At 39.6% G+C, this 25,348-nt stretch overlaps 1 protein-coding gene across 11 annotated transcripts in view; it reads right to left on the bottom strand.

Annotated features, from left to right (window-relative positions):
• phactr4a (phosphatase and actin regulator 4a) overlaps positions 1–24,529 on the bottom strand; it is a 37,339-nt gene extending 12,810 nt beyond the window's left edge. For 3 of the 11 annotated variants that reach the window (XM_026155843.1, XM_026155844.1, XM_026155845.1), the window contains exons 1-4: positions 12,833–13,066; positions 2,683–2,853; positions 2,513–2,593; positions 1,266–2,435 (exon numbers count right to left, since the gene is read on the bottom strand). In XM_026155843.1, coding sequence (XP_026011628.1) covers positions 1,266–2,435; positions 2,513–2,593; positions 2,683–2,853; positions 12,833–12,890 — 1,480 coding nt within the window. In that variant the 5' untranslated portion in view covers positions 12,891–13,066. Of the gene's footprint in view, positions 1–1,265; positions 2,436–2,512; positions 2,594–2,682; positions 2,854–12,832; positions 13,069–14,868; positions 15,188–15,284; positions 15,327–19,583; positions 19,699–23,292; positions 23,407–24,168 lie in introns of those variants that run through there. The other 8 variants (XM_026155834.1, XM_026155835.1, XM_026155839.1 and 5 more) reach the window with 7 other exon arrangements.
• Between the last annotated feature and the right edge of the window lie 819 nt (positions 24,530–25,348).

Here is a 25,348-nt window from a genome sequence, read left to right as displayed (position 1 = left end):
TCAGCATTTACCGGTTCATCTTCATTAGCCCATCAAAATAAGGGTTTAGTCATTTACTAAAAATGCCTTTGCAACACCATCAGGACACTGATTAGCAGCGGTTTCATCATAGCTAAGCATCCACTGATTAAGAAAACAGGCACAGACACAAGAAATTACATCGCAGATTCAAATTGGTTTCATCAACTAAACAGGTAAACAACAGATACGACAGCAAATTTGAATTGCCATCGTATCTGTTGGTCGATAACAAAATATCAACCAACAGATAATTTAACTTGCAGACAAAAATGCTTAGATTATAATAAACTGCCTTGGTAGTAGTCCACTTGAAACATTTAAGTCACTACAAGCTTAGTAAGTAACTCCTTTTCCCTACATGAAATGCAGATACAGTGGCTCTGGAAGTGCCACTACACTGATGCAGAAGCAAAAGTTGTTTAAGATGAAATAAGGCAAAATCATTGTTCTTACACAATATGGGAAACTTGCAGCTTGTGAAATCCAGGCATGTGCTACACACACTACTGGCTCCTAACAACTACTCACTCACAGGCCTACAGGAGTTATTCAATTTAAAAAAATTAATTTAAAAAAATCAGTGCCTACAACGTGAATCAGCTGTCTTTTGTACAATAACTTAAAAAAAAAAAAAAAAAGGCAGGCAAGACTTCATCAGAAAGCTGAGCACCTGTACTGCAAAACTGCACAATTTCAGGATGTATTTTTGATAATTCACTGCAGACAACTTCAAAAGGTGCATTGTGGGTAAACCTTTCATGATCAGATCACTGTGTGCTGGTTCATGTCCAGAGTGACTGCTCTTTACTTGACACAGAAAGCTCAAGCCCATCAGTGCAGTCACATTTTCATGAAATCGCAATTATCAAAGATGGCCATGTTGCTCATAACATGACAAAAGGTTGAAATTAAACCTGCAAACCACACCTTAGTATATTTTGTGTTGAATTGTGGTTTTCATTCCTTGAGCAAGTAGAAGGTCAAATTAACATTTGGTGAGTATGTAAGAAATATATTTTGACACAAAAGGAAGCTGAAAGATGAGACTGGTATCAAAAAGTAAGTTAAAAGGAAACCATCCGTTTACTGTAAGATGTTCTGGCCAGCCACCTAAACCAAACGGTGATATAGACGAACTTTCAGTTTGTCCAAAATGCACTTTTTCAAGTTTCCTTCAGTGAGTTATCAAAAAGCAGATCAAACAACTTGGGTATCACTAAAGGCTTCTGAGAGAGAGACCTCACCTGATCGTTCTCTGAACTCTGCAGGGGCTACGTATCTGGGCAGGGTGCTCCTTCGGTCAGACTCTGACGCAGGGCGAACTTTCTTGCTTTCCTCTGAGGAGCTCTTCTGGAGAGGAGGCCTCAAGTCAATCTCAGAGGCAGGCCTGATGATAGGCTGAAAGTTGTCCACAGACCGCTGGGGTCCTGGCCTCTCTCTCTCATTTCTTTTGGCCCAGTTATCCCGTTTGTCCTCCCTCTCTACTCGAGCATCTTTCCTCTCGTGGTTTTCTCTGTCCCTGTCATCTTTGTTCTCTCGCCAGTCTCTCTCGGGACGCCGATCCCTCTCTTCTCTCCTGTCTCTGTCATCCCTTTTTTCTCTTTCGTCACGCTTCCTATTTTCTCTGTCCTCCCGCTCGCGGCGTTCTCTTTCATCCCTGTCTCTCCTTTCCCTGTCGTCCCTATCCCTCTTGTCCCTCTCATCCCGCTCTCGTCGTTCTCTTTCATCTCTGTCTTTCCTGTCCTTCTCTTCGCGGACTCGACGCTCCCTCTCATCCCGATCCCTCCTTTCAAGGTCCTCCCGGTCCCGCCTCTTGTCCTCGTCACGGTCCCGCCTCTTGTCCTCGTCACGGTCCCGCCTCTTGTCCTCGTCACGGTCCCGCCTCTTGTCCTCGTCACGGTCCCGCCTCTCACGCTCGTCCCGGTCCCGCCGTTCTCTGTCTCTATCTGTCCTTTCATCCCTCCATTCTCGCCTTTCTCTGTAGTCTCTATCTTCTCTCCGGTCAACTCCACCATCCCTTTCTCTTTCCTCTCGCCTATCCCTTTCTTCCCTGTCCTTCTTTTCATCTCTGCCGTCTCTTCTCTCATCTCTACGGTATCTATCATCTTGTTGAGACCCTCGAGGTAGAGTTCCTCCTTTCTTATCAATATCTGATGGCAGACGGCTTCGTTTGTCTACATCAACAGCGAGCCGTGCATGAGTGTCCACATCCAGCGGTGCCCGGTTACTTCGAGAAGCGTCAGACGGCACTCGGTTACGACGTTCATCTAGTTGGGGTAGCCTGGAATTCACCTTAATGTCCGACTCCCCTCGAGACACTCGCACCCCCGCTTCTGAGAATCTGTCCACATCCATTGGCACAGGGTGACCATTTTTAACTGGTGGAGCTTTGGAGTGGTTCACTTCATTACTCTCTGTCAAAACAGTGAAACGAGTGTCATTAAAGTTGGATCCAGTTCAGCCACAGAATGCGTATTACAGGTCTACCTACCGTTCTCTGGGTCGTCCTTTAGAACGCCTTTTGCTATTAACTCTTGGCGGCTTTTCCTAACTGAAATCTTCCTCTCCAAAACTAAAACAAAAAGTAAAAACACATACATTAAGCACGATGTAATGATTTACACAACATGCAAACGCGACAAAATCCTGTAGTAACCATACCTATGGATGTTTCTGTGAACTTGTCACTTGGCTTCTTCTTCCTCCATTTCCAGGGCTTGAAGATATTTCCCATTTTGGAAAACTTGCCTTTACGTTTAGCTGGAGGCGTTCCTCCACCAGAGCTGCCTTCCTCACCTCCTTTTGTGCTCTGTTGTAGGTCAACCTCATCATCTGCATGAACAGGACACAGAAAAACAATTTCAACTCATGACAACACCCTCACACATTAATCCAGTGTCACACTTATCCCTTATTTTGAGAACATACAACCGTCTAATGTAAAAACTAAACAGCCTTTACAGGCTGCACCAGTGCAGGGCTGCCTTATTAACCGCCATAATGAAAACACTAACCTCTAAACAAGTCCAGTCCAAATTCCACTCCTCCACCTCCTACTATTTACAGGGTGGTGTGAATTAATATGTGTGTGTGTGTGTGTGTATTAATGTGTGTGTGTGTGTGTGTGTGTGTGTGTGTGTGTGTGTGTGTGTGTGTGTGTGTGTGGGGTGGGGGGGGGTTGCCACTAAGGTGACAGTGGGGATTCAAGACCATGTGGTATTCTCCTCCATTTGTCACACCACCACTATCAAACTGAAAACCTGAAATATTCTTGGCTTTAAGGGGGAAAGTACATATCTGAGTTAGAATTGGTAAATGGACTGATTCTAAAATAGCGCTTTTCTACTCTCACTGAGCACTCAAAGCGCTTTATACAACTTGCGCATTCACCCAATCATAACCATTCACACAAGCACTTGATCTAAGGTTTTTAGTGCTTCTATCTAGCATTCACTCGCATTCTCACTCCAATGGATGCATTGGAGGGCAACATGGGGTTAGTATTTTGCCCAAGGATATTTGGCATGTAGACTGGAGGAGCCTGGAATCAAACCACCAACCTTCCTGTGAGTAGGTGACCGCTCTACCACCTGAGCTACAGCCACCCCCATTCTAGAACAGGAGCATTCCAGAGGAGGTGTTTTGAAAATCCCGAGAAAGCCATAAGTGGGTGTGAATCTACCATTATAATTCTTAGGCGGTGAGTCGGCAGCAGTTATAACTGTTACACAATACTGCACTGGAGCATGGCAGACAGTGACAGGAAGTCCTGTGGCATTTCAACGTTTAATGTCCCTGAAAGGAATATTAAAATGTGCTTATTTAGCTGTAGCGGTTAGACTACACATTTTATGCATCCCTCTCTACTATAAATGAGTTCATTTTATATTTTGGCAGTCAATGACATACCCAACAAGTTCCTTCAGGAACAGGTCCAGAGAGAATTTCTTAAAAATGCTATACACAGCATTTCGGTTACATTTCACACTCAGCCAGACCGGGCAAAGGTCAAACTAACAGATCGGCAAACTAGTCATTAGTCACCAATTCAAAATTCTTATAATTTTCTTATCTCAATATGCCTCACAGTGAGAAACTGAGCTGTGACCGGTGTGGCACAGGGTTTAGATAAATGTGGCCATTGGTCAGAGTCCTCAGAACATTGTGCTCCACCCCCGAGGGGAATAAAAGACAAAAAGTCTGAAAATCTGGATAAAATCCTGGAGGGATAATGCAGAAAAATCAGTATTGAATGTCCATGATCTTTGGGCACGAAGGCCCACAGCGTTAATAACAGAAATGATTCTGTGATGATAATCACTGCAACAGCTCAGGAAATCACTCTGTCTAACCACAGTTTGCCATGCCATCCACAATTTGAAGCACTGTCATGGAAAGAAGAAGCCATATGATCCAGAATCGCCAAAGTATTCTTGAGGCCGAAACTCATTTAAAATGGACCGAGGCAATGTGGAAAAAACTGCTCTGTCATAAGACCAATGAAAAATTTTAAATGGTTTGGGAACACATTGATGCTTCTTGTTATTAACAGTCTATTTGTGTCTATAAAACTGGCAGATCTGGAAAGGCACCTTCAATGGTAAAAAGCACACACACAGGTTTTTGAGCACTGTATGATGCATCGAGACAATGTCATTGTTTGTCAATAACATTGTTTCATAGGAGGGAAGTCCAGGCACAGTACTGGATGGGTTTATACTATGATTAGCAGAGACAGCTACCTTGACAAACTATTAACTTTTTTTAAATTACTTTTTTTTAAATAATTAAAGTGTTGTATTGGTTAGAGCAGGGCGATATGACCAAAAATATTTATCACGATATACATTTGAAAAATTGCAAACACAATATAACTGACGATATAATTGACACTAGACAAAATACTTTACAACTCCACAACTTTATTAGTGCTAAAGAAAAAAAATAAATAAATGTATTTTCACTTAAACAAGCAGCTGGTTTTTTTGGGGTTTTTTTTTTTTTATGTGCATTAAAGTTATATAAAAATTTAACAGTGAAAATGCAAATTCCTTGCTGACAGTTTAACCAAAAGGCATTTCCAGTGGAAATTGGCCGACATATCCTCAGCATGACCATGTATAATGTCCACGAAACTTAAAGAGGTTATACACACACAATACGGTAATATTATGTTGAAGCACAGTACGTATCACTCTGCGAGGCTCCTGCCTACGATAGCTGTAATGCTCCGACAATCCATCAAGCGGTGCGGGTTCGTAGCTTAGCAAAGTCGTACTAAAACATTTGACAGATTTTCGAGCGCCGTGTACGACATAAAATCGTTTTGAGGTCAGTAAACACAACCAGAATTCATACATAAGGCACACGGGATTATAAGGGGTGCTGACGATTTTCAGAAAAATCAAAGGATTGATTTTAAGCATGCTCTACCAAAAATAGTGCTTTGGTGTGTATCTGACGGACGAAAGCTAAACCAGTTCCACACCACTGAAGTTGCAGCATTTTTACAAACAAATTCTGGTTCATCCGTTTCATTCAACGATCCGCTTTCGCCCTTCTCATTCTCCGTCGCCGCCATGCTTTTTCCACCATGTGCATATGAAAACAAAGGCGCGTTTTACCCATATTCTATTGCGATATTTCATTGTCTTATTGTTGCCCAACGTTATACCGGTATTACCGTGAACAGTATGATATGGCCCAGCCCTAGTGTTGGTGTTAACCACAAGCTATCAAAAAATACTGATCCACCACAGCCACACTAACAGGGCTGCCTCTGACACAGATCTGTATGCATTTAATTTATAACGACCTGATGAAATATTTGCAGCAGGGTCATCCATCAAACTGTTAACTGACAGAATATTTCAAAATGGCATTTAATGACCAACCCCCCACCATTTGTCTCTGAAATCCTCGGGGGGGGGTCATCCATGGCTCAAGCCCGGATGTTTTTTGAATGATCTCATGAAAGAATTGTTTATTAAGGGCAGGCGTGTTCAGGCATCAGTGTGTCACTGTTGATCAAAGGCCAAGTCACATCTGAAACTCTCCCATCTCTGACCACCCAACAATCTCACAGGAGACACTCTCCGGCAGCTCCAACCCAACTGCCTGTGTTGATTGATGGGGGATTGACAAACAGCATTCAATGAAAAATATCTGGGATTCCACCAGCTTTGTTGCAAAGCAGGTTGACCTAGTGACTAATTATGCTAAGGGGCATTAACCCTTTACAGCCGATCGGAGCGGGCACGCTCCATTTTGCGTAACTATTTTTAAATCCCGGTAGCTCTGCAACCACGTAAGCTAGCGCAATAATTTTTTTTGCATATGAAACCGGAGGAGTTGTACTTACATCTTATGCCATCAGCTTGTCCTAGGTCACAGTTTCCTTCCACATATAGCTTTGCAAAAACTGCATAAAAATCACTTGCAGCAACAAAAACATGATATTCCAGAAACACGCTTCGCCGATCCGATCAGCTGTTTGTAACACTTCCTACGTCCATCAGCGCGAACTATCACATGACCGCATGACCTGCCCGAAACCGGAAGTGACGTCATTTTGCGGAAATGTAGTTTTTTTACGATCGGGGCCTTATGAGCCTATACTTGTGTTTTAAAAAGTTATGTTTGAGTTTATGACTTTCTGTGTCGTTTCTGGGATGCTTAGGACTCATATTGCACTGCTGGAAATAGTTTATTTTGATGCATATGCTGTTATTTTGCAAATTTGCATTATAATATTTATTTTCATTTTCAATTTTCAATTTTTTTGTAGTTTATTGCACTTTTTTGCAATTTATGTAATTACTATGCACCTAATGCAGACATATTATTAAAGTTTGGGCTATAATGGTTGTATTGATGTATAGCAACTTGAAATGCTCCCAAAAATGGCTCCACAGCATGTAAAAATATAATATAAGCTCTGGCGGACTTGGTTCTATGGTAGGTCTTAAAGGGTTAAAATGCAACACTGCCCCAAATATGATCAATAGGATTCATAATGGGAAGTAGGGAGGCCAGCCTATAACACCCTTAGTTATCAGTTCAGCTAAAGCCTTTTCACAAAAGAAAAAAAAAAAAAAAAAAAAAAAAAAAAAAAAAGAGAAAGGCACAGAGGAGACCAGAACAGGCAGAGAAGTTGCAGCAGAGACCGCTTCTAAATTCTGATAAAACCGAGTCATTCTTGACCATGATATGTCCTTCAATGCACATATTACAGAACTATGTATGACTGCTTTCTTCCATTTGCACAATATCTCTAAAATTACAAAAACATCCCATCTCAGAGTGATGCTAAAAAACTAGTTTATTACTTCTAGGCTGGACTACTGTAATTTTTATTTTTTTTTATTATTATCAGAATGTCCTAAAAAACCTTCAGTCAATCCAAAACCCGACACTACAGTGGTGGGTCTTATCACCAACAGTGATGAGACAGCTTACAGGGAGGAGGTCAGCGCCCTGACCCACTGGTGTCAAGACAACCATCTCACCCTCAACGTCGCAAAGACAAAGGAGTTGATAGTGGACTTCCGGAGGTGCAGAGAAGTACACACCCCCATCACCATCAACGGCGCTGCTGTGGAGAGAGTGAGCAGCTTCCGGTTCCTTGGTGTACACCTGGCTGAGGATCTTACGTGGTCAGTACACACAAACAAAACAGTGAAGAAGGCGCAGCAGCGCCTCTTCTTTCTCAGGAGACTGAAAAGATTCGGCATGAGCCCCCGCATCCTCAGGACCTTCTATCACTGTGCCATTGAGAGCATCCTCACTGGATGCATCACCACCTGGTATGGCAACAGCACCGCCTACAACTGCAAAGCTCTCCAGCGAGTAGTGCGGTGCTCTGAACGGATAATTGGAGGTGAGCTTCCCTCCCTCCAAGACATCTACAGGAAGCGGTGCCTGAGGAAAGCGGGGAGGATAATCAAGGACTCCAGTCACCCCAGCCATAAACTGTTCAGACTGCTTCCATCAGGAAGGAGGTTCTGCAGCATCCGGTCCCGTACCAGCAGACTGAGAGACAGCTTTTTCCATCAGGCCATCAGACTGCTGAACACTTCATAGACACCTCAGCTTCACTACTGGAACTTTAACATTATGCACTCCATACTGTACAGTAATGCCACTGTTTTGCACATGTCTCAACTCTGTATATTTTATTTTATACATTTTATTTATTGTTTACTCTATTTAAATTGTAAAATATGTGTACACACACACACACACACACACACACACACACACACACGTAGAAAAATATTTAGTATACACATCCAGAAATGCATATACTATTATATATTGTACATATATTTATTAGTTTCAGATGTAGCCATTCTTGTATTTTGCTTGTTTACATTATTGTATTTTGCACAACTCTGTTGCTTGTGAAGCTCGCACACAAGAATTTCACTCACATGTGCTGTACCAATGTACCTGCACATTAGGGCTGCCACGATTAGTCGACTAGTCACGATTACGTCGACTATCAAAATCGTCGACGACTGATTTAATAGTCGACGCGTCGTTTGAAGCTTTGTAAGATCACAAAAGACGCAGGAATACCGGTAAGCAGTAGGATTTAAGAGTGTAATAACGGCCTGACACAGAAGATGGCAGCACTGCATGTACAAGGATGCCAGCTGCCATTAACCCCGAAGAAGAAGAAGAAGCTGTGTCCCAGAATTCATAGCGCAGCCCAGCTCAGTTTCCAACAATGGCGGCAGCTAGTTAGTTTTAATATTACTCTTATTATTCTTTCTGGGTCACAAAATAAACGTTTAACATATTTTCATGCGAGAATGTAGCTGTGTAAACCTCAAATATCTGCTCAGTTTATCAAGACACCACATATTTTCAAAAGCGCTCCGACGTTTTCGGAGACGTCTGTTACCCACTAGCTCGATAGTTAGCCGGGGCAAGGCTCACCCAAATCGTTTTCAAACCCACTGCCGTCTGTCGCTACTCAGGTTAAATATATATAAGTCACTTAGATAACTTAAAAATGTTATTGTTTGGCTTTTTTAATATTTTATTTGTTCCTGAGTAAATCGGTTTGGCTGAGATTAAAGTTATAGTTTTTACACAGCTGAATAAACAACTGGTTATCAGAAGTGTGAGACGCTCGAGAATATACTCCAGTGTCCTGTTATATTTTAGATAGCAAGGAGTTTATTAAACTTCACCGAAAGAATCTGCAAATTTCATTAAAATTTAATAAACTATCATCTTGTCTTTATTTTTAGTTAGCACATACCGTAAACACTTATAGCTGTAAGCTAATGATAGTTATATAAGAGCAGATGCTGCTGGTGCAATAAGCTGTACGTTTTACGTCCAATGGATGCATGATCTGATTAGTCGACTAATCGCAAAAATAATCGGTGACTAGTCGACTATCAAAATAATCGTTTGTGGCAGCCCTACTGCACATGTGATGTGACAATAAAAGTGATTTGATTTGATTTGAGAATCTGAAGCAACAGTACTGACCAGGACTAGAAAGAGAGAGCACATTTTTCTTATATTGGCTTCTTTTCATTGGCTACCTGTTAAATCCAGATTTAAATTTAAAATCCTTCTCCTCACAAACAAGGCCTTGAATAATCAAGCCCCATCACATCTTAATGACCCCATCAGGTTGGCAAATTTGAATCTGCTGCTGCTTTTAAAATGTTCATCTCTGATGCACTGAGCCACAGATTCACATATTTACCACATAATTTTCCCATGTAGACCAGAAAAAAATGTAAACAAAAATCATTACTTAAAACAAAGTTATTCTGATGACCACAGTGAAAAATAACATTGTAGACATGAAATCATACATACTGCTTAGAGTAATGTCAGGCTTAGACAACAGTGTCTCACTCTCCTCAGAGACTGTGGCATATATGCATGACTGTGGTATGTGTAACAATGAGTAACCACAACAACATGGGGATGCACCGTGTCTGTCATCCTGAAACTCTCATAGTTCCCAATAAAAGCTCAGGTTATTTTTCCATGCAAATCAAATTGCACTTCAATGCTAAAACTTCGTATGCTGTATATTCACATAGAATATATTATGTTATCATAACACTGACATTTACCATTTACAAAGTCAATGACTCCACTCTAAAGGAAAAATTGTGTCTACTCTGCCACAGTGATATTTTAGAAGAAAAAATTAACACATTATTTGAGAGCATTTTGTGTAACTTTTATAAATAACGCATTAATTAATTTGCATTAGTAATTATTGTGTCATTCTGTATCTTGTAGAGGGCCTCATTCTCACTAGGTGAATGCATGAGCGCACTCTTTGCGGAAGAGTCCTACCATCCTTTTTGGCTGCTTGTTTGACCATCAGAATAACGATGGTGTGTGTGCCATGGGCAGCTACAATTTGAGCCAATAGTTTGACACACTGAGTAAATTTTCCATATCTCATCTCTTGGCTTTGAGTCAAGAGGGAGCATATTTTGGTCTACTACAGTTCTTTTTACTCATAAAACGAAACCCAACTCAATGTTCCAAGTACTTCCCATGCTCAGTCCCATCTATCCTGCTTTTGACTATCAAAAAGCTCATCAGGCTGAGCACACGCGCGAAGGTTTTCTGGCAATTCATGGGACACAATTCGAATTTAAATTCAAAATAGACATTTATTTCGTGAAATAACAGTCCCAACCAACAGTGTGAAAGTAGGGCCATCACAGGTTTGACATTTCTGATACAAGTTAAAATCTGCATATTCACAGAGCAGCCTATTAATTCTCCATTATGTGATGAGACTACATAAGATAAAATCATGGATCAATGTTTGTTGACAGCAAATGGTGCATATATACAGCAATTACTCAAGTGGCTCATTTCCAGCATCAGTGACATTACCAGTTTTAGATTAATCATTGTAATACTGAGTAACTTCTACATTGATATATATACAACTATGCATGCAATTTGTCACCAATCGCAACATTAATTCAATGCTACATATTCCCACACTACACTGTGTCGTCCATCACAAGGCAGGAAAGCATTCCACCGTGTCCCCTTTTCAAGAAGCATTTTCCTCTCACACTTCGCGTCACAGAGCCAACTCAGATTTAGTTGTACAGTAATATTAACAAGCATTCTTTAAGTCACATCGGTGACACCGTGTGGCTCTGCATTTGTTGCATGTAAGGAAATCATAGTAAGACAGCAACCATTTCATTTGGCCGATACCAGTGCAGTTTTATTTATTCTTCATTGTGTCCATTATCCATTTTTTTTTTTTTAAATTTGTGACACAGCAGCTAAAGACATAGTGATGTCATCAGCTAGTTATCTTATTTGCACAAGTTATTCAACAGGACCAATATGGAACATCCAGCTGATAATCTGGATAATATTGATATTCTTTTTCCTTTTAGACTATTTTCTTTTTGACTTTCTTAAAAAATAGAATTCAGACTGTTGGTCAGACAAAACAAGACATTTGAAGTTAAAATGTCAGACAGCAGTCATTACAGTCACCACAGCTGAAATTATCGAAAATATAAGTGAATACATTTGTTTCTTTTGATATATTTCGATAAGTATGTTGTGACCAGGCTGTTGGATGCATGTGTGGAATCCTATCCTATGTGCTCTCTGCACTCATCACTTGCTCTCACAGCTATTCCTGACACTTGGAGTTCAATGGGAGGGGCAGGGTGGCAGTAGACTAGGAGATCACTGAAGTGGTCAGAAATATGGCATGGTGACCTTGTGTTACAGCAAACCAATTGGACAAGGCAGCTTCTCACTGAGTGAGCAAAGACCTAAAGGCAGTGACCTCTGAGAGCCACAGTCAAGAGGGAAAAAATGGCATGCTACTAATGCTCCCTGAGCGAGCAGTCAGAATCTGTCCAAGCTACCGATTTGCTTTAATAAACCAGCTATGAACAGAAAAGCTTTTCCCAGTCACCTGAAAGAGTTATAAAAGCCTTAAACCTATACTAACTAGCTGGTAATACCCTGTAGTCCTCTAGTCAAGCTATCCATATGAGTCATGCCAGTCATGACACACTAATAGCAACTCCACAGAACAGCACACCAGAGACAAAAATGGAGAGCAAATATGTAGCAAAGAAGATGTTCTCGTGTTACTTGTTTTGCAGAGGAACGAGTGTTACAAAATGTTTAAAGGGAAACTATCCAGCAGAATACCACATCACATCAGACCAGGACTGACACACTGCTTTGAGATATTGTTCAAAAGAAAGGAAACACTCCAGTGGTATACAGATGCTCGATTTAAAATAAAAAAAATTTAAAAAAATGATGAGCTGCATTGTTAGTAAGAATTGTGTGAGTCCAGATGCAGACTTTCCTACTAACAGCAAAAAACAGTTCTCAGTGTTTGATCTGCTGTTTGCTTAACCAAAGACACTGAGACTTATGGTTTCCTGTAGACTTGTGAATTATAGGAAGGCTCGAGGAGTCAAGTCGTTTGAGTTAAAACATGCAGCGAGCTGGAGTCAGCTGGTGCCTTGTACCCCCAAATCTCGGTTTTCAGATAAGGTTCCACTCGGAGATGAGTGCAGACAGAGAGAGTTTTGTGTGGCTTGCACATTTCACAATCGCCACATTCCATCTGCATGCATACTTCTACACCTGTCTGTGCCTGCTGCCTTTTAGTTTCTCTCTGCTTTGAAGACACCTGTTTCTGTATACTCCATCCAACATGATATCCTCTGGCTGCCAGATTTGTTCCTCAGTTAAAACTAGTCAAAGGTATGTTCATGACAGCTGTTAAGTGCTGAGCGTCTGGCCTTGGACTCACCCGTGTTGTGTTGGGCTTGTTGCTGGGCCACAGTTTCGCTGCTAGCACTGTGTCCCATACTATGGCTTCTGTCCCTCCTGGGCTGCCAGGCGCTGCCTCTCCTGAGGCCAGCGGCAGCAGAAGTAAGACTAAAGCCACCTCGCTCTCCTCCAAACAGACAGAGCTCCTGTAACTCAACACTGTCTTGACTGCTCACTTGCGTCGTTCAGTCTCTACAGTCTTTGCCCTCCCTTCAGCTTATGTTATTTCTCTCTCACACCCTCCCCCCCTCCTTCTCTCTCACTTTAAAACACAAACACACTCACTCAGTTCTTTGGTCCCTCCCTTCTTGGAGCACTGACTTCATAAATAAGGTACACCAATAAGATAATCCAGCAGTCTGGAGTGCCTTTCATTCCTTAGAACTGATTTTTTGAGGGCAAAGTTCGAAGCAGGAGATCTCTGAAGCTTGGCCGGATCAGACATCAAGGATAGAGGGATTTCAAACGCAATGGGACCACCCACTTCTACCAATTTACAGAGTGACAAAACATTACTGCCTTAAGGGCAAGGGGGCGGGATCTGCAGGGTGAGGTAACTTGAGAAGTGGAAGGTGAGCTGAGCCAAGGTGGAGCTCAGTGGCAGAGCAGAGGAAATGGCACAGTGCAGGTGTCCAGTAACTCCCTGTGGATTGTCCGTTAAAGCAATGATGTGAAACTCCGCTTCACACCAATAGCTCCCTAGTGCAAATGTTTTTGTTTCAAATTAATCAAAGCTGGTTACAGGGGAAAAAAAACAGCCCAATGTAGAGTTCGCACTTGCTTCTTACTTAATATGCTACACCTCTTATTAAAATCCAGTAAATGCTGTCTAAGGACATTACTCTCACATCTGTCCTCATAAGTGCCAGATGGGGAAGCATGACTGAATTACACATTGTGTGAGAGTTAGTAGAGTTCCCTCTTTCAAGCCGACAGATAAACATTACAAAAAAAGCATGTTCATTTTTTCTACTGTGACTCAGAAACAGTTTAGTTGGCAGAAGTCGTTCGAAGTCTACTCAAAGAACAGAGGAGTCTACTGTAACAACATGTTCATGATTTTAAAAACCCAAACATAATGTTAAAGGATTGAGGACAGGGAGATAAGAAAAGTTAAAACAGCACTGGAATAATAGCATGCTACTTCCATTGTACTGTATATAGCAAGCTTAAACTTGAGGTTTTTCAAGAAATATTTAAAGTGAAGAGGAGCGAGAGAACAATCCGTATGTTTAAAGGACATAAAAACTCCAAAAGAAGCTGACTTCAAAATGTGGCCCACACGGTAGCGCCCTCTACAGTCAAAATGCAGCAACACAACTCTGACGCAGGAATGCGTGGAATGCACAAACACAAGTGGGCTTATTGGTACAAGGACAGTAGTTAGCACAACAATCCTTGAAATCCTAACAAAACAAACAGGATGATAACACCTTTGGCAATTACTGTAGAGTACTATCATGGTACTTAAATACTTCCCACTCTTTCAGAAGCACAGTGGCAGATGGAGACAAGCACTTTGGGTTTTCAAGCAGCTTGAAAATTGTGAAAATATTAACTCAATTACTCAAAAGAAAAACCCACACTGCTGTCACAATGACAACCCCAAAACACAAACATGTAGAATGATTCATCATGATGAAAGAGCTCTGCGATCGAAACAAAAACATGTGAGCCTGTCAGTTTCTCAATAGCATCACTTTTAGAGCAGACCTGAGGAGGAAGTGCAGTTTATTTTTACTGCTTGGCCACAGTGCCAGGCAGGGATGAGTAGATCGAGCTTCCTTAATCTTCTCCACCACGGCCCAGTTATCTGGGCCATACATACAGCTATGCTCTGCCCTATTGTGGCACTTCAATGAATTAAAGTAATATGAGATTAATTCTTAGAATATGGCCACAAATGTTCTAAAACTTAAACACAAGATATACTGAAAGTACAGAAAACACATTCTTGTTTGAAGGAAGGTAAACAGCGTTTACCATCAACGTGATAGACAAAAAAAGTTTACTCACAACTATATTCAGACTGCACAGCCATCCCAGCTATGTTTTCACAGATGAATAACGATTCAGTCTAGAACAAAAGATCCTCAGGGCTAAATGAATGGGATGGTGATACTAAGACGTCTACAGGGTGAAACGATCAGTAGTGAAAATAGACACAAGGCCACACTGCAGTGAGTGAAACCAGCAGCTCGACTCACCTACGGGTGTGTCTTCTGGGTATGAGCCAATCAGATAGCTGTACTGATAAATGGAGCTATGCGTCACAAGGACAGTCCCTATATGGGCATCCTCATATTATCAGATGGCATTTCTGTTAAACTACAGAAGCTTCTCTTTGTGTTTGTTGTAAACCTTTTCCACACAAATTAATCTAGTCAAACAAATAAAATATTTAATCGTAACATAAAATTTGGTTTTCTTACCATGATTTTCCATCACTGTGCAAACTCAGCAGTCAGCAGCTCCTGAAACAAGTATTAAGCATTTAATATTCATTTTAAACAAGTATAACAGATTTATTTGTTATAAGATGTTCCAGTTACTTCTTTCACAAACATTAAAAATATGTTAGACTTTATAACTTTTATTTCTTGTTTAAAATGTTTTAAGAGATTCAGAAAAAAACTAAAATGAAACAATATCCTATTTGTTGAAATATCAATCCCCAAAACAAATAAAACCATTGTTTAGTGGGGGGGTGGGGGGGGGGGGGGGGGGCAAACAGACAAAAAAAAAAAAAAACAAAAAAAAACAAAAAACAAAAACACCAAGGTGAGAGCAGTCAGTGAAACCGCCACATGTTTGCTCGTATAGATTAGATCAGGGGTAGGCAACTCCAGGCCTCAAGTGCCGGTGTCCTGCAGGTTTTAGACATCACCCTGTGTCAACACACCTGAATCAAATCATTAGTTAATTCCCAGGCCTCTGGAGAACTTCAAGATATGTTGAGGAGGTAATTTAGCCATTTGAGTCGGCTGTGTTGTGATCAAGGACACATCTAAAACCTGCAGGACACCGGCACTCGAGGGCTGGAGTTGCCTACCCCTGGATTAGATGTTCTCTGCAGCTAATGGGGAGAACACTGAAGCTAAACAAAAGCTCTCCTTTTAGCCAAGACAACATAGGGCATTAATTAGCTCAAACACTGACTTCAGATCAATTCTAAAAGCCTAAAAGGCACAAAAAAAGTCACCATTAAGAGAGTATCAGGCAGTTGTAGTGTTGCAGAGAAAGGGAGTGCACACTCTCCCAGGAACTAAGGCACATATATAAAAAATTAAAATGCTCACTAAATAGTCTTTGACATAAAATGCTTTTCTTTCTCCGTTGCTGAGAAGTTATCTGGAATTCTTTACTTCACATAAGCACTTTGAGATAACCAAGCAAAAACTGTTACTGTGTGACAGAGTGAGACACTGAGTTCATAATCTCAAGTATAATTTAACCCTTTAAGACCTACCATAGAACCAAGTCCGCCAGAGCTTATATTATATTTTTACATGCTGTGGAGCCATTTTTGAGAGCATTTCAAGTTGCTATACATCAATACAACCATTATAGCCCAAATTTTAATGATATGTCTGCATTAAGTGCATAGTAATTACATAAATTGCAAAAAAGTGCAATAAACTACAAAAAAATTGAAAATCGTTTGTTTTTTTAACTTATATTTCTAGTTAGAGAAATTTAAGAGGCTTATCCCTCAAAACTGTAAATACAAAAAAGTTGCACAAACTAGTTTCCCACCACAGGAAATTTATTTTAAGTGTCTTCATAGTTTTATTTTTGAAATACACCAATTTTCATATACTGCAGGGAAAACGAAAATAAATATTATAATGCAAATTTGCAAAAAAGCAGCATGTGCATCAAAATAAACTATTTCCAGCAGTGCAATATGAGTCCTAAGCATCCCAGAAATGACACAGAAAGTCATAAAGTCAAACATAACTTTTAAAAACACCAGTATAGGCTCATAAGGCCCTAATCGTAAAAAACTACATTTCCGCGAAATGACGTCACTTCCGGTTTCGGGCCGCTCATGGCGGACATGCGACAGTTCACGCTGATGGACATAGGAAGTGTTACAAACAGCTGATCGGATCGGCAAAGCGTGTTTCTGGAATATTATGTTTTTGTTGCTGCAAGCGCTTTTTATGCAGTTTTTGCAAAGCTATATGTGGAAGGAAACTGTGACCTAGGACAAGCTGATGACATAAGATGTAAGTACAACTCCTCCGGTTTCATATGCAAAAAAAATTATTGCGCTAGCTTACGTGGTTGCAGTGCTACCGGGATTTAAAAATAGTTACGCAAAATGGAGCGTGTCCGCTCTGACCGGCTCTAAAGGGTTAAGAAGGCATACTGGGGGCAGTTTTCAAAATGCAATGCAACTGATGCCATATAACTTCAAAGTTTTACATGTAAAACAAAGGGTGTAATAAAAACAATCACTAACATTTTCAATCATGAGGACCACCGGAGACAATCCAACCATAAAGCTGAAAGCATACAAGCATTTATAAATCGTTCTGTTTAAGAGGAAGCTGATGAAGTGCCAACTAAAAGTTACATAAGGTATAAGATTACTGCAATAACACTTGAGCTGTGAGTATAGTCTGAAAAACTAATGACATCATTGCAGACATCACTACAGCATACTGCCATAATACGAGCAAATGTATACAGCCTGACCAATGTGAGATTTGTAAGACCGATCATAATACTGATACTTTGTGATTTAAAAATGGTATATTCTGATATCTCGTGCCATGTTTTTTGGTCTTTTTTTTTTTTTTTTTTAAAACGTCATACAAAATACAAACAGGTGTCCCAACATTTGTTGTCATTTCTTTACATTCTACCAAAGTCTGTTCATTTGTGGTCCCAGCAAGCTATTTATTTTTCTACACTGTCCAACTGCAATTCCAAACAATAAAATGCACTTATGCTCCTTATTTATCCCTAAAGGCAGATATGAAATTCCTACAGAAATACAACAGCAGCTAAACACAGTAATCAACTCACAAAAAACTAAATAGCTTAATAAAAGTGGCAAGCTGAACTACTCCAACCTGAAAGACCCTAATGAAATACAACAACTACAATTCTGTAAAAGAAAGCAGCTGAATAAGTTCTAAAAAATAAATATATTTTAAATGTAAATAAAGTTTAAAAAGCTGAATATATTTTTAATGCTCTCTAAAGTATAATAGCTACAAAATAAATCAGAATAAAAATAGCTTGCTAAATGTAGCCGAAAGCTAAATGTGTAGTTAATCCGTATCAGTGTTTGTTCTGACAGCAAATTTTGATTTTGTTTTAGTGGCAGTCTTTTGACTAAAACGTCATTTCGTGTTAGTCCTATTTTAGGCATTGTAACCCTTTTAGATTGAGCCCCGTTTTAATTTGGCTAAAAATCATAACATTATCACAGTTGAGTAAAATATAAAGTGTTTGTCGTGTTTTTACCGGTAAAAGTTGTGCCACATGGCTTATAAAGTGTCTTATTTTCCTTGATATCAAATGTGAATGTGTCCATATGTCCACTCTTCTCTTCCTGTTTTCTTATGAAGACAGAGAGCATGGGAGCTTCTCCCCCCTCCCATCCTGTTTTTGTCACAGACACGTCAAATTGCAAGCCTAACCTTGCTGCACAAGGAGGTTAATTCTGATTGGCTCACTTCCAAACCTGGCCCGCCTCTCTACACAACTTAAATCCAATTGGAGCTTGTTTCACTAGAACATTTTCCTCTTGAATTTATTTAGTCATCGTCTTGCTTTCTTCAGAAAAGAAAGGGATGTTGACGAAAACTATGCCTATATACAGACCTATATACAGTTCACTTGTTAAGCTGGCCTGTCGGGTGAAGCATGTTATGCCAATATGCATTTTCACAAAAATCTTCCGGAGGTTTATTTAAACCCTGTATGAGTTACCACAAAAATGTATCTGTGCAAAAAATGTGAACAAGCTCTACTTAAATCTCATTAACACCAAACTATCAAACAGCCGACTAAATATTATAGGATCATTGTTCAGACTCACACTGAACATTAAGTCTTAAAAAAAAATATATAAATATCTTCTGTTTTTTTGACATTTCTCGTTAATGTTCAAACATGGCTGACACATCATAATTCAAAATCAAAAAGTAATTAAACTGCTTTCAAGGGACTAATGGCAGCATCGTCGTCCCCAGGCTAGCAAATCACTGTTCTTAATGTCATGTTGCTTTAAGACCAAGCAGCTGGGTGGATTGGTGACTGATCATAGTCAAGTTCCAGATGACAAGGTCAAACAAGCAGCTGACATTGACAAACTGACAGTGTGTGTTTTCTCTCCCAGGGAGCATCACAGGAGCTATTCACAGCATTGCTCCGCTTGCCAGTTGGTCAGAAACAGTGGGTGCGGCTACATGGTGACATCAACAGAGGTGGGTCCTAACAGCAGTATCATGCTGCACTTTGGAATGTCAAAAGTCTCCTGCGAACAATCTGGTATAACCCCGCCCGTGTGACTGAACAATGTGTACATTACAAAATAAAAGAGTGAGTGTAGGTAGGCGAGAATTAGACCTTTTCTTTACTTTTCTTTTGATGAAGCACAGGATGTTCTATGTGAATTCAGCTGCAGTCATGATGAAGAAAATGCACAATAAGCCAATAATTGTTATCTGTATGAGATTTGTATTTTAAAATGCCATTATGAGTCAACTTACTTTGACTGAAGGTCATTGATTATCAATAAAATGCTCCCCCAGAAACAGCGACCTTGAAGTTTTTCCTTTTCTGACTTCTGGTTCCAATGGGGAAAACCTCAGCAGCAAAATGATCCTGTCAAGTATACAAACATTCAGGAACATAAGGCAAGACACAAAAAGTGAACTTCCTTGTAGATGAGCTGCTTTGAAAACCTGCTGAGTAAGCAGTTTATGAGATACAGTTTTAGTTTGTGCCATTTCCTTGGACTGTAGCAGAGATCCCCCCCCAAACACCACTGATGAAAAAAGGAAAACAAGTTGCTCATTTACGATAAAACACTCATTACCTCACACTGAAACAAGAGCACCAACTCCGCTTTTGAACTTTGAGTTTGAGTTCAGCAACTGTCCAACCCCTCTGCCTCAACCATTTTGGTTCAGTCCAACTGGTTTGACAAGTCTTGGCCTACATGCTCAACAGCTGTAGCTGCGCTGTACTTCACTTCAGCTATTCCACTTCTCTTAAGCATATGTTTACTTAAACATGTAACTCCTAGGTATTCCCCAAAATGCCAAACATCCGCAACAGTGCACTAACTCAAAACACTGACATCCACTATATAAATAGATGCACACTGTTAATAGTAAGAATGCGTGCAAATGGCATGTAAAAATAGGTCCTGCTTGCCTAATGATAATATTTTTATAATTACTAATAAATCTGTTCAATCTGACCCAATACCGATGCATAGTTTTATTACTTTCTTCCTGATAAGCAATAATAAATAGATAAAGGCTTATTTCCAACTGATGAGTAAAGAAAGAAACTGATACACAGTTACACTCACAAATAATTCACTAGATCAAGTTCAGCACCATTGCAACCCAATTCTGCTCTCAAATATCCTCTGAGCACTGGTGCCGGCTGGCAGCACAGCAAACACAGAGGTGAGTTAATGTGCACCAGTTTATGTGCATGTACAAGAGTGTGAAAACCAGAACAGCTGAGCCAGTGGACTGAGGCCTTGGGACACCACGTGAACATGTGCAAACACACGCACACAATCCTGTCACTGCTTTACAGAACAACCAAAGGTTGAATAGGTGATAGCCCAGCCTCTGATTTACCTTGGTTTTCAGTTAGTGCTTCCATGTTAGCTCTGTGACTTAAACCCACATCACACAACTTAAACAGCAGCTAGATTTTCAGGTCTGGTAATAGGAACAAAGTTATGTCCTCACATTTCTGTGAAAAGCAGATTTTTTCTGAAGCATGGTATTCAAAAAATCTTGTATTTAAATCTGGGGGATAATGCCACAAAAGTATTATAGTCGCATGACTTTCAGGGGGAGAAAAAAAGCGTTTTGAAACTATTTTTGTGGAAAAGTCAGCAGACTTTAAAATCAGGTTTCATTGAAAAACATTTTTACTGGTGATTCTGTATATGCAGTTTTTATATTCCAGTGACCAGTGAAGTTAATTTAGATAATACTGTGTACAGCCCTTACCAAGATAGTTAGTGTTAAGTGGTATGCTAGAGCTACCTAATCTCAAGTGCGATATGAATTTTTTTGAAACATTTTAATCGAGGATAAAGTAAAGAGAGCAGAAACAACAAAACAACATGTGACCAAAACCAGAGCTGTGACGTGGCGACATGGCTCAGGCCTCTCCAGGTAATGATAACATGTTAATTAAGGCTAACAATTATTTTTACCTGAGAACAGAAACATTTGTGGAACAAAACCTGAAAGGAGTTTATTTTAAAGCCATACTTCACTGCTACTCTGTGGAAACATTACAACTACCAAAAAGTGGCAGTTCAACTAAGGAAAAGAAAAATATGCAGATTGTTAAATACTTCATCTACAATATTTAGCCCAAATATTACACTCTGTTAATAGATCCTAAGAGTAGATAATTTACTTATAAATAATAAAGTTTAAGTAGAAAAGTAAGTGTACTTTTTATTTGCAGTAGCAATTCATTAGCATGGCATTTATTTAGCAACACAGACATTTTGCTAATGCCAGGTGCCAATGAAAATGTAATTATACAAAAAAAAAATCCATGTGAAGCAAAAATGTAACTTTAGGGTTCTGAGTTTGTTTGTTTTTAAACATATTTATTTTGGAGCAAATTTGTAGAACTTTCACAGTTTTCCATCAGATGTGACTACACAAGTAATTTTATGGAGCTTCTTTGTGCCAATTAGTCATAAATTTTGAAGGACTTTTCCTTCATAACAGACGTTTCAAGCATCCTCCAAAGACATGCCGGACAGACCCATTTGAAAATTTCTTTGGAAACAAGCTTCAAAATAACTGCAGAAAACAATGACCTGAAGGCCTCACAAAGATGGTTGCTGAGTGGAAAAGTTTGATTCTGGAAGGATTGTGTTTATACTTTGAAGGAACCATTGAAATATATCATATCAAATGTATCGTAACAAAATATTATTGTCCTCTTGTTTACTGTAGTTTTTAGTCTCCAAACACCTGAAATGATCTCAAATTCAGCAAAATTTTCCACTTTTGTCTTTTTGGGTTTTTTTTGTTTTTTTTAATGTGTTTTAGGCAAGAGCATGACCTTTTTTCAATGTGTCAATTATCCTTCTTCAACAAAAAAGATTACTCCTTGAGCCACTTAGACTTTTATCTAATTTGGTTGTCACTTTTCATAAAATGCACATCATGAGACTCACACAGCTCCACACACCCAATCCACAGTGATTACTCTCATGAATTTAAACCAGGTCCAAGAATTTTCCTTAAAAATAAAGTTAGCACTTCAAGCTGTCAACATACTTTGTTAAATGTCGACCTGACTCTGTTTTAATGGAACTAAAGCAATGTTTAATGATGGCAGATTATGTTAAAAACTTGCAAACCATTGCATAATGAAATATGTTTTTTTGAATCATTTCTTTTAAATGTCATTTCATGTTTTTGTTAGCACTTTTAGTAATGCGAGATTCCTTCGAAAAGTCTGTCTTTAGCTGAAATGCTGCGGTTGTACTGCACTGGCAGTTCGTAAAGTTTTATTTTTTATTTTTCCCCCTCACACAATCGTGTTTGTTCACTGTAAGCTCCCAATTAGCTCACTCTCAGCTCATGGAAAAAGGGTCAGGGTTGTGCAGAGCTGAGAGGCACACAATCAGCCATTGTGCTGCCTTTATTGTGCAGGCCTGGCGATCACTAAATGAAGCTATGAGTAACTGCGTAGCTCTCAGTGAAACACTTTCATCATGGTGCCACATGCATTCGAATTTAAGTCCCACAGCTCCACAACATTAAAATAATCACATTTGAGCTATTTATATCCCACTAACCCTTATGTGCAACTGTTTACAAAACTAGCCTGTTTTACACTTGCACGCAATTTTTTAAGGCTCGACAATATCTCTCACAGCATGAGAAAAAAATATATAAAGCTTTTTTATATATATTTTCATATATATATTCTCTAGCTTTTTCTTGCTCTGCATTAATTACAAGAAGGTGGGGAGAGGGCAAAATTAAAAAGGGATTACAGTTCTATAAAGCCAACTTTTAAAATTTAGTGACAAATTCAACTGTGACAAAACTGATAGTTGATTATCTGCCAAAAGATCAATCATGGCAAACAATTAGGTGGTTATCCCTTTTCCCACCATTTGAAAAATATGTACCTTCAAAAAGTCCTATCCTATAAAGTCTCTCAACGTCACTTCATAGTGTTACATACCTTTAGGTAGTCTGACTTTTATGGAATTTTTCTCGTATGCTTGTTCAGTGAGTGTGGTCCTGGTCAAATGCAAAAAACCACAACATCCATCTGAATGCATATCCCAACAACAGGACAATGCACAGCTGCCTGTCTAGCACAAAAACAAACTGTGGCTCCTACAGGGCGTATTACTGTTTTCAAACAGGTCTAAAGGCACCGGGTGCCTGTCAAGGCATGTAGACCGATATGTGAATGGAATGCACTTCTCTGGAAATCAAATGGCCTAGACCAACAGGGCCCATTTCGACATTAGTATAATGCGATGTAATAACTCAGAACGCTTGATCTTCTTTCTTAAGATCTCTTTTAAGTTATTCAAAAGTAAGGCAAAAAAAAAAATATACAAAAAACACAGGATATGCTAATTGTGTAGTAGTTGCTGTCTGCACTGAGAACGACATGTAAGAAGCATTGAAAGAAACTATTAAAGGTTATTTTCAGCTATTTGGCATCGCCCTAGCCAACGTTACGTGTACAGTAAAGGCCAGGCAGGTACAGGAAACTACATAACAGAAGCTAATTGGGGGAAAGGTCCTGTGAAACTATTTCGATACACATTCCTTTACGTTGTTTTCTGTCTTCCATTTCATTTTCTCTTTCCACCCTGAGCAACCAAAAGTTGGGTATGTTCCCATGAAACAGAAACGTATCACAGCAGCACCTGTACAAAAGCTAATCCCTGGCTGCTGCTAACTAAAGTTAAGTAAGAGCCAGCAACAGGTGGTTACTGTCCTCCTACTGTAGCATTAGCTTTGCTAGCTAATGTAAATTAGCTTACAGTTGTTGCTCAAGCCCCTAAAGACCGATACAATGTGTTGTACAACGGTGACTCACCTTTTCCCGTACTCGGTCAGCCTAGGTGGTATTTATCCAAAAGGCTGGTGATTTTTCCGTTTTTGTTCTGTTTGATTGAACCCTTCTTACTTTTGACACTTGTCGCTGTTGTCCATCACAGGGGAGAGAGCAAGGCGGAACTAGCTCCAGTAAGTACCTTTGCAACCAACCCGAGCCCCAAAACTAATTTTCGCTCCAAAACACATGCGGCAAGAAAGCATCGCCTGAATTTAACTCCAAGTGCTAAGATATGCCGAATAATACTTTTGAAAGTTCTTTGCTAAGACTTTGCTGCCAAAAGGTGTTGAACGTAAACTCGCAAGGGAGATTAAATACTGTCGCGCATGCGCAATTCTTCAAAGGGTGCTCGCTCCCCCACAGAGAGAAAAAAAAGCCAGACGCAAACCTCAGAAACCACGTGATTTTTCGGGGCTGGTTTGGTCAGTTTTGTGGAGAAAGTTGAAAAAGTGTGGTTCAGGTTTAGGAACTGAAACGCTTTCACTACAAAATAACCCCATAGATAAGAAAACATATATATATATATGTTTTCTAATAATTAAAGAATAAATAATACAATACAAGAATAACGGTAGTTTTTATTTATATAACTGCCTTGAATATGCGTAATTTTAAAATCCTTAAATACTTGCCTGTGAATTATTGAAATTGGTGAAACTGAAAATTAAGCATATGTTATATTTTCTGGACACCCTTTAAATACCTGGGATCAAAAGTATTTGCACACCTAGCCACTATATATTTATTTACCTTCTATATCAGAATATTTCATATGTTGTTTTAACATTAGGTTAATCATAATGTCCACACGTGGCTCAGAGTTGATTGAGAAGTGAAGAGGCACTCAAAAAGTATTAAAGAAGATAATAATACTCAAAAAAGCACAACTCTTATGAGAGACATACCAGAGTTGGCTGGTTTGCTCAGATTAGCAAGTGGGTTTAGTTAAATAAAAATGTAAGAAGGTTAAGTCATGATTATTGATATACAGCATGGCCCAGCTACTCCTTTACCGAGTCCCCTGGTATTAATCTGACTGAAACTGCTGAAAAACAAACAGGCACTGGGTGCCTATTACAAGCAAGAGCTGAAGCTAGCAGTGGTAGCAGTGTCTCTGGGAGAACAACAAGGGGAAGGTAAGTTATGCAGTGCTGTGCAAAAG

This window comes from Astatotilapia calliptera, chromosome 22, assembly GCF_900246225.1.
Source record: "Astatotilapia calliptera chromosome 22, fAstCal1.2, whole genome shotgun sequence".
In the NCBI taxonomy this organism is placed as follows: Eukaryota; Metazoa; Chordata; class Actinopteri; order Cichliformes; family Cichlidae; genus Astatotilapia; species Astatotilapia calliptera.
The sequence above is the reverse complement of the archived record's forward strand: the minus strand, read 5'-3'. Positions and strand labels throughout refer to the sequence as shown.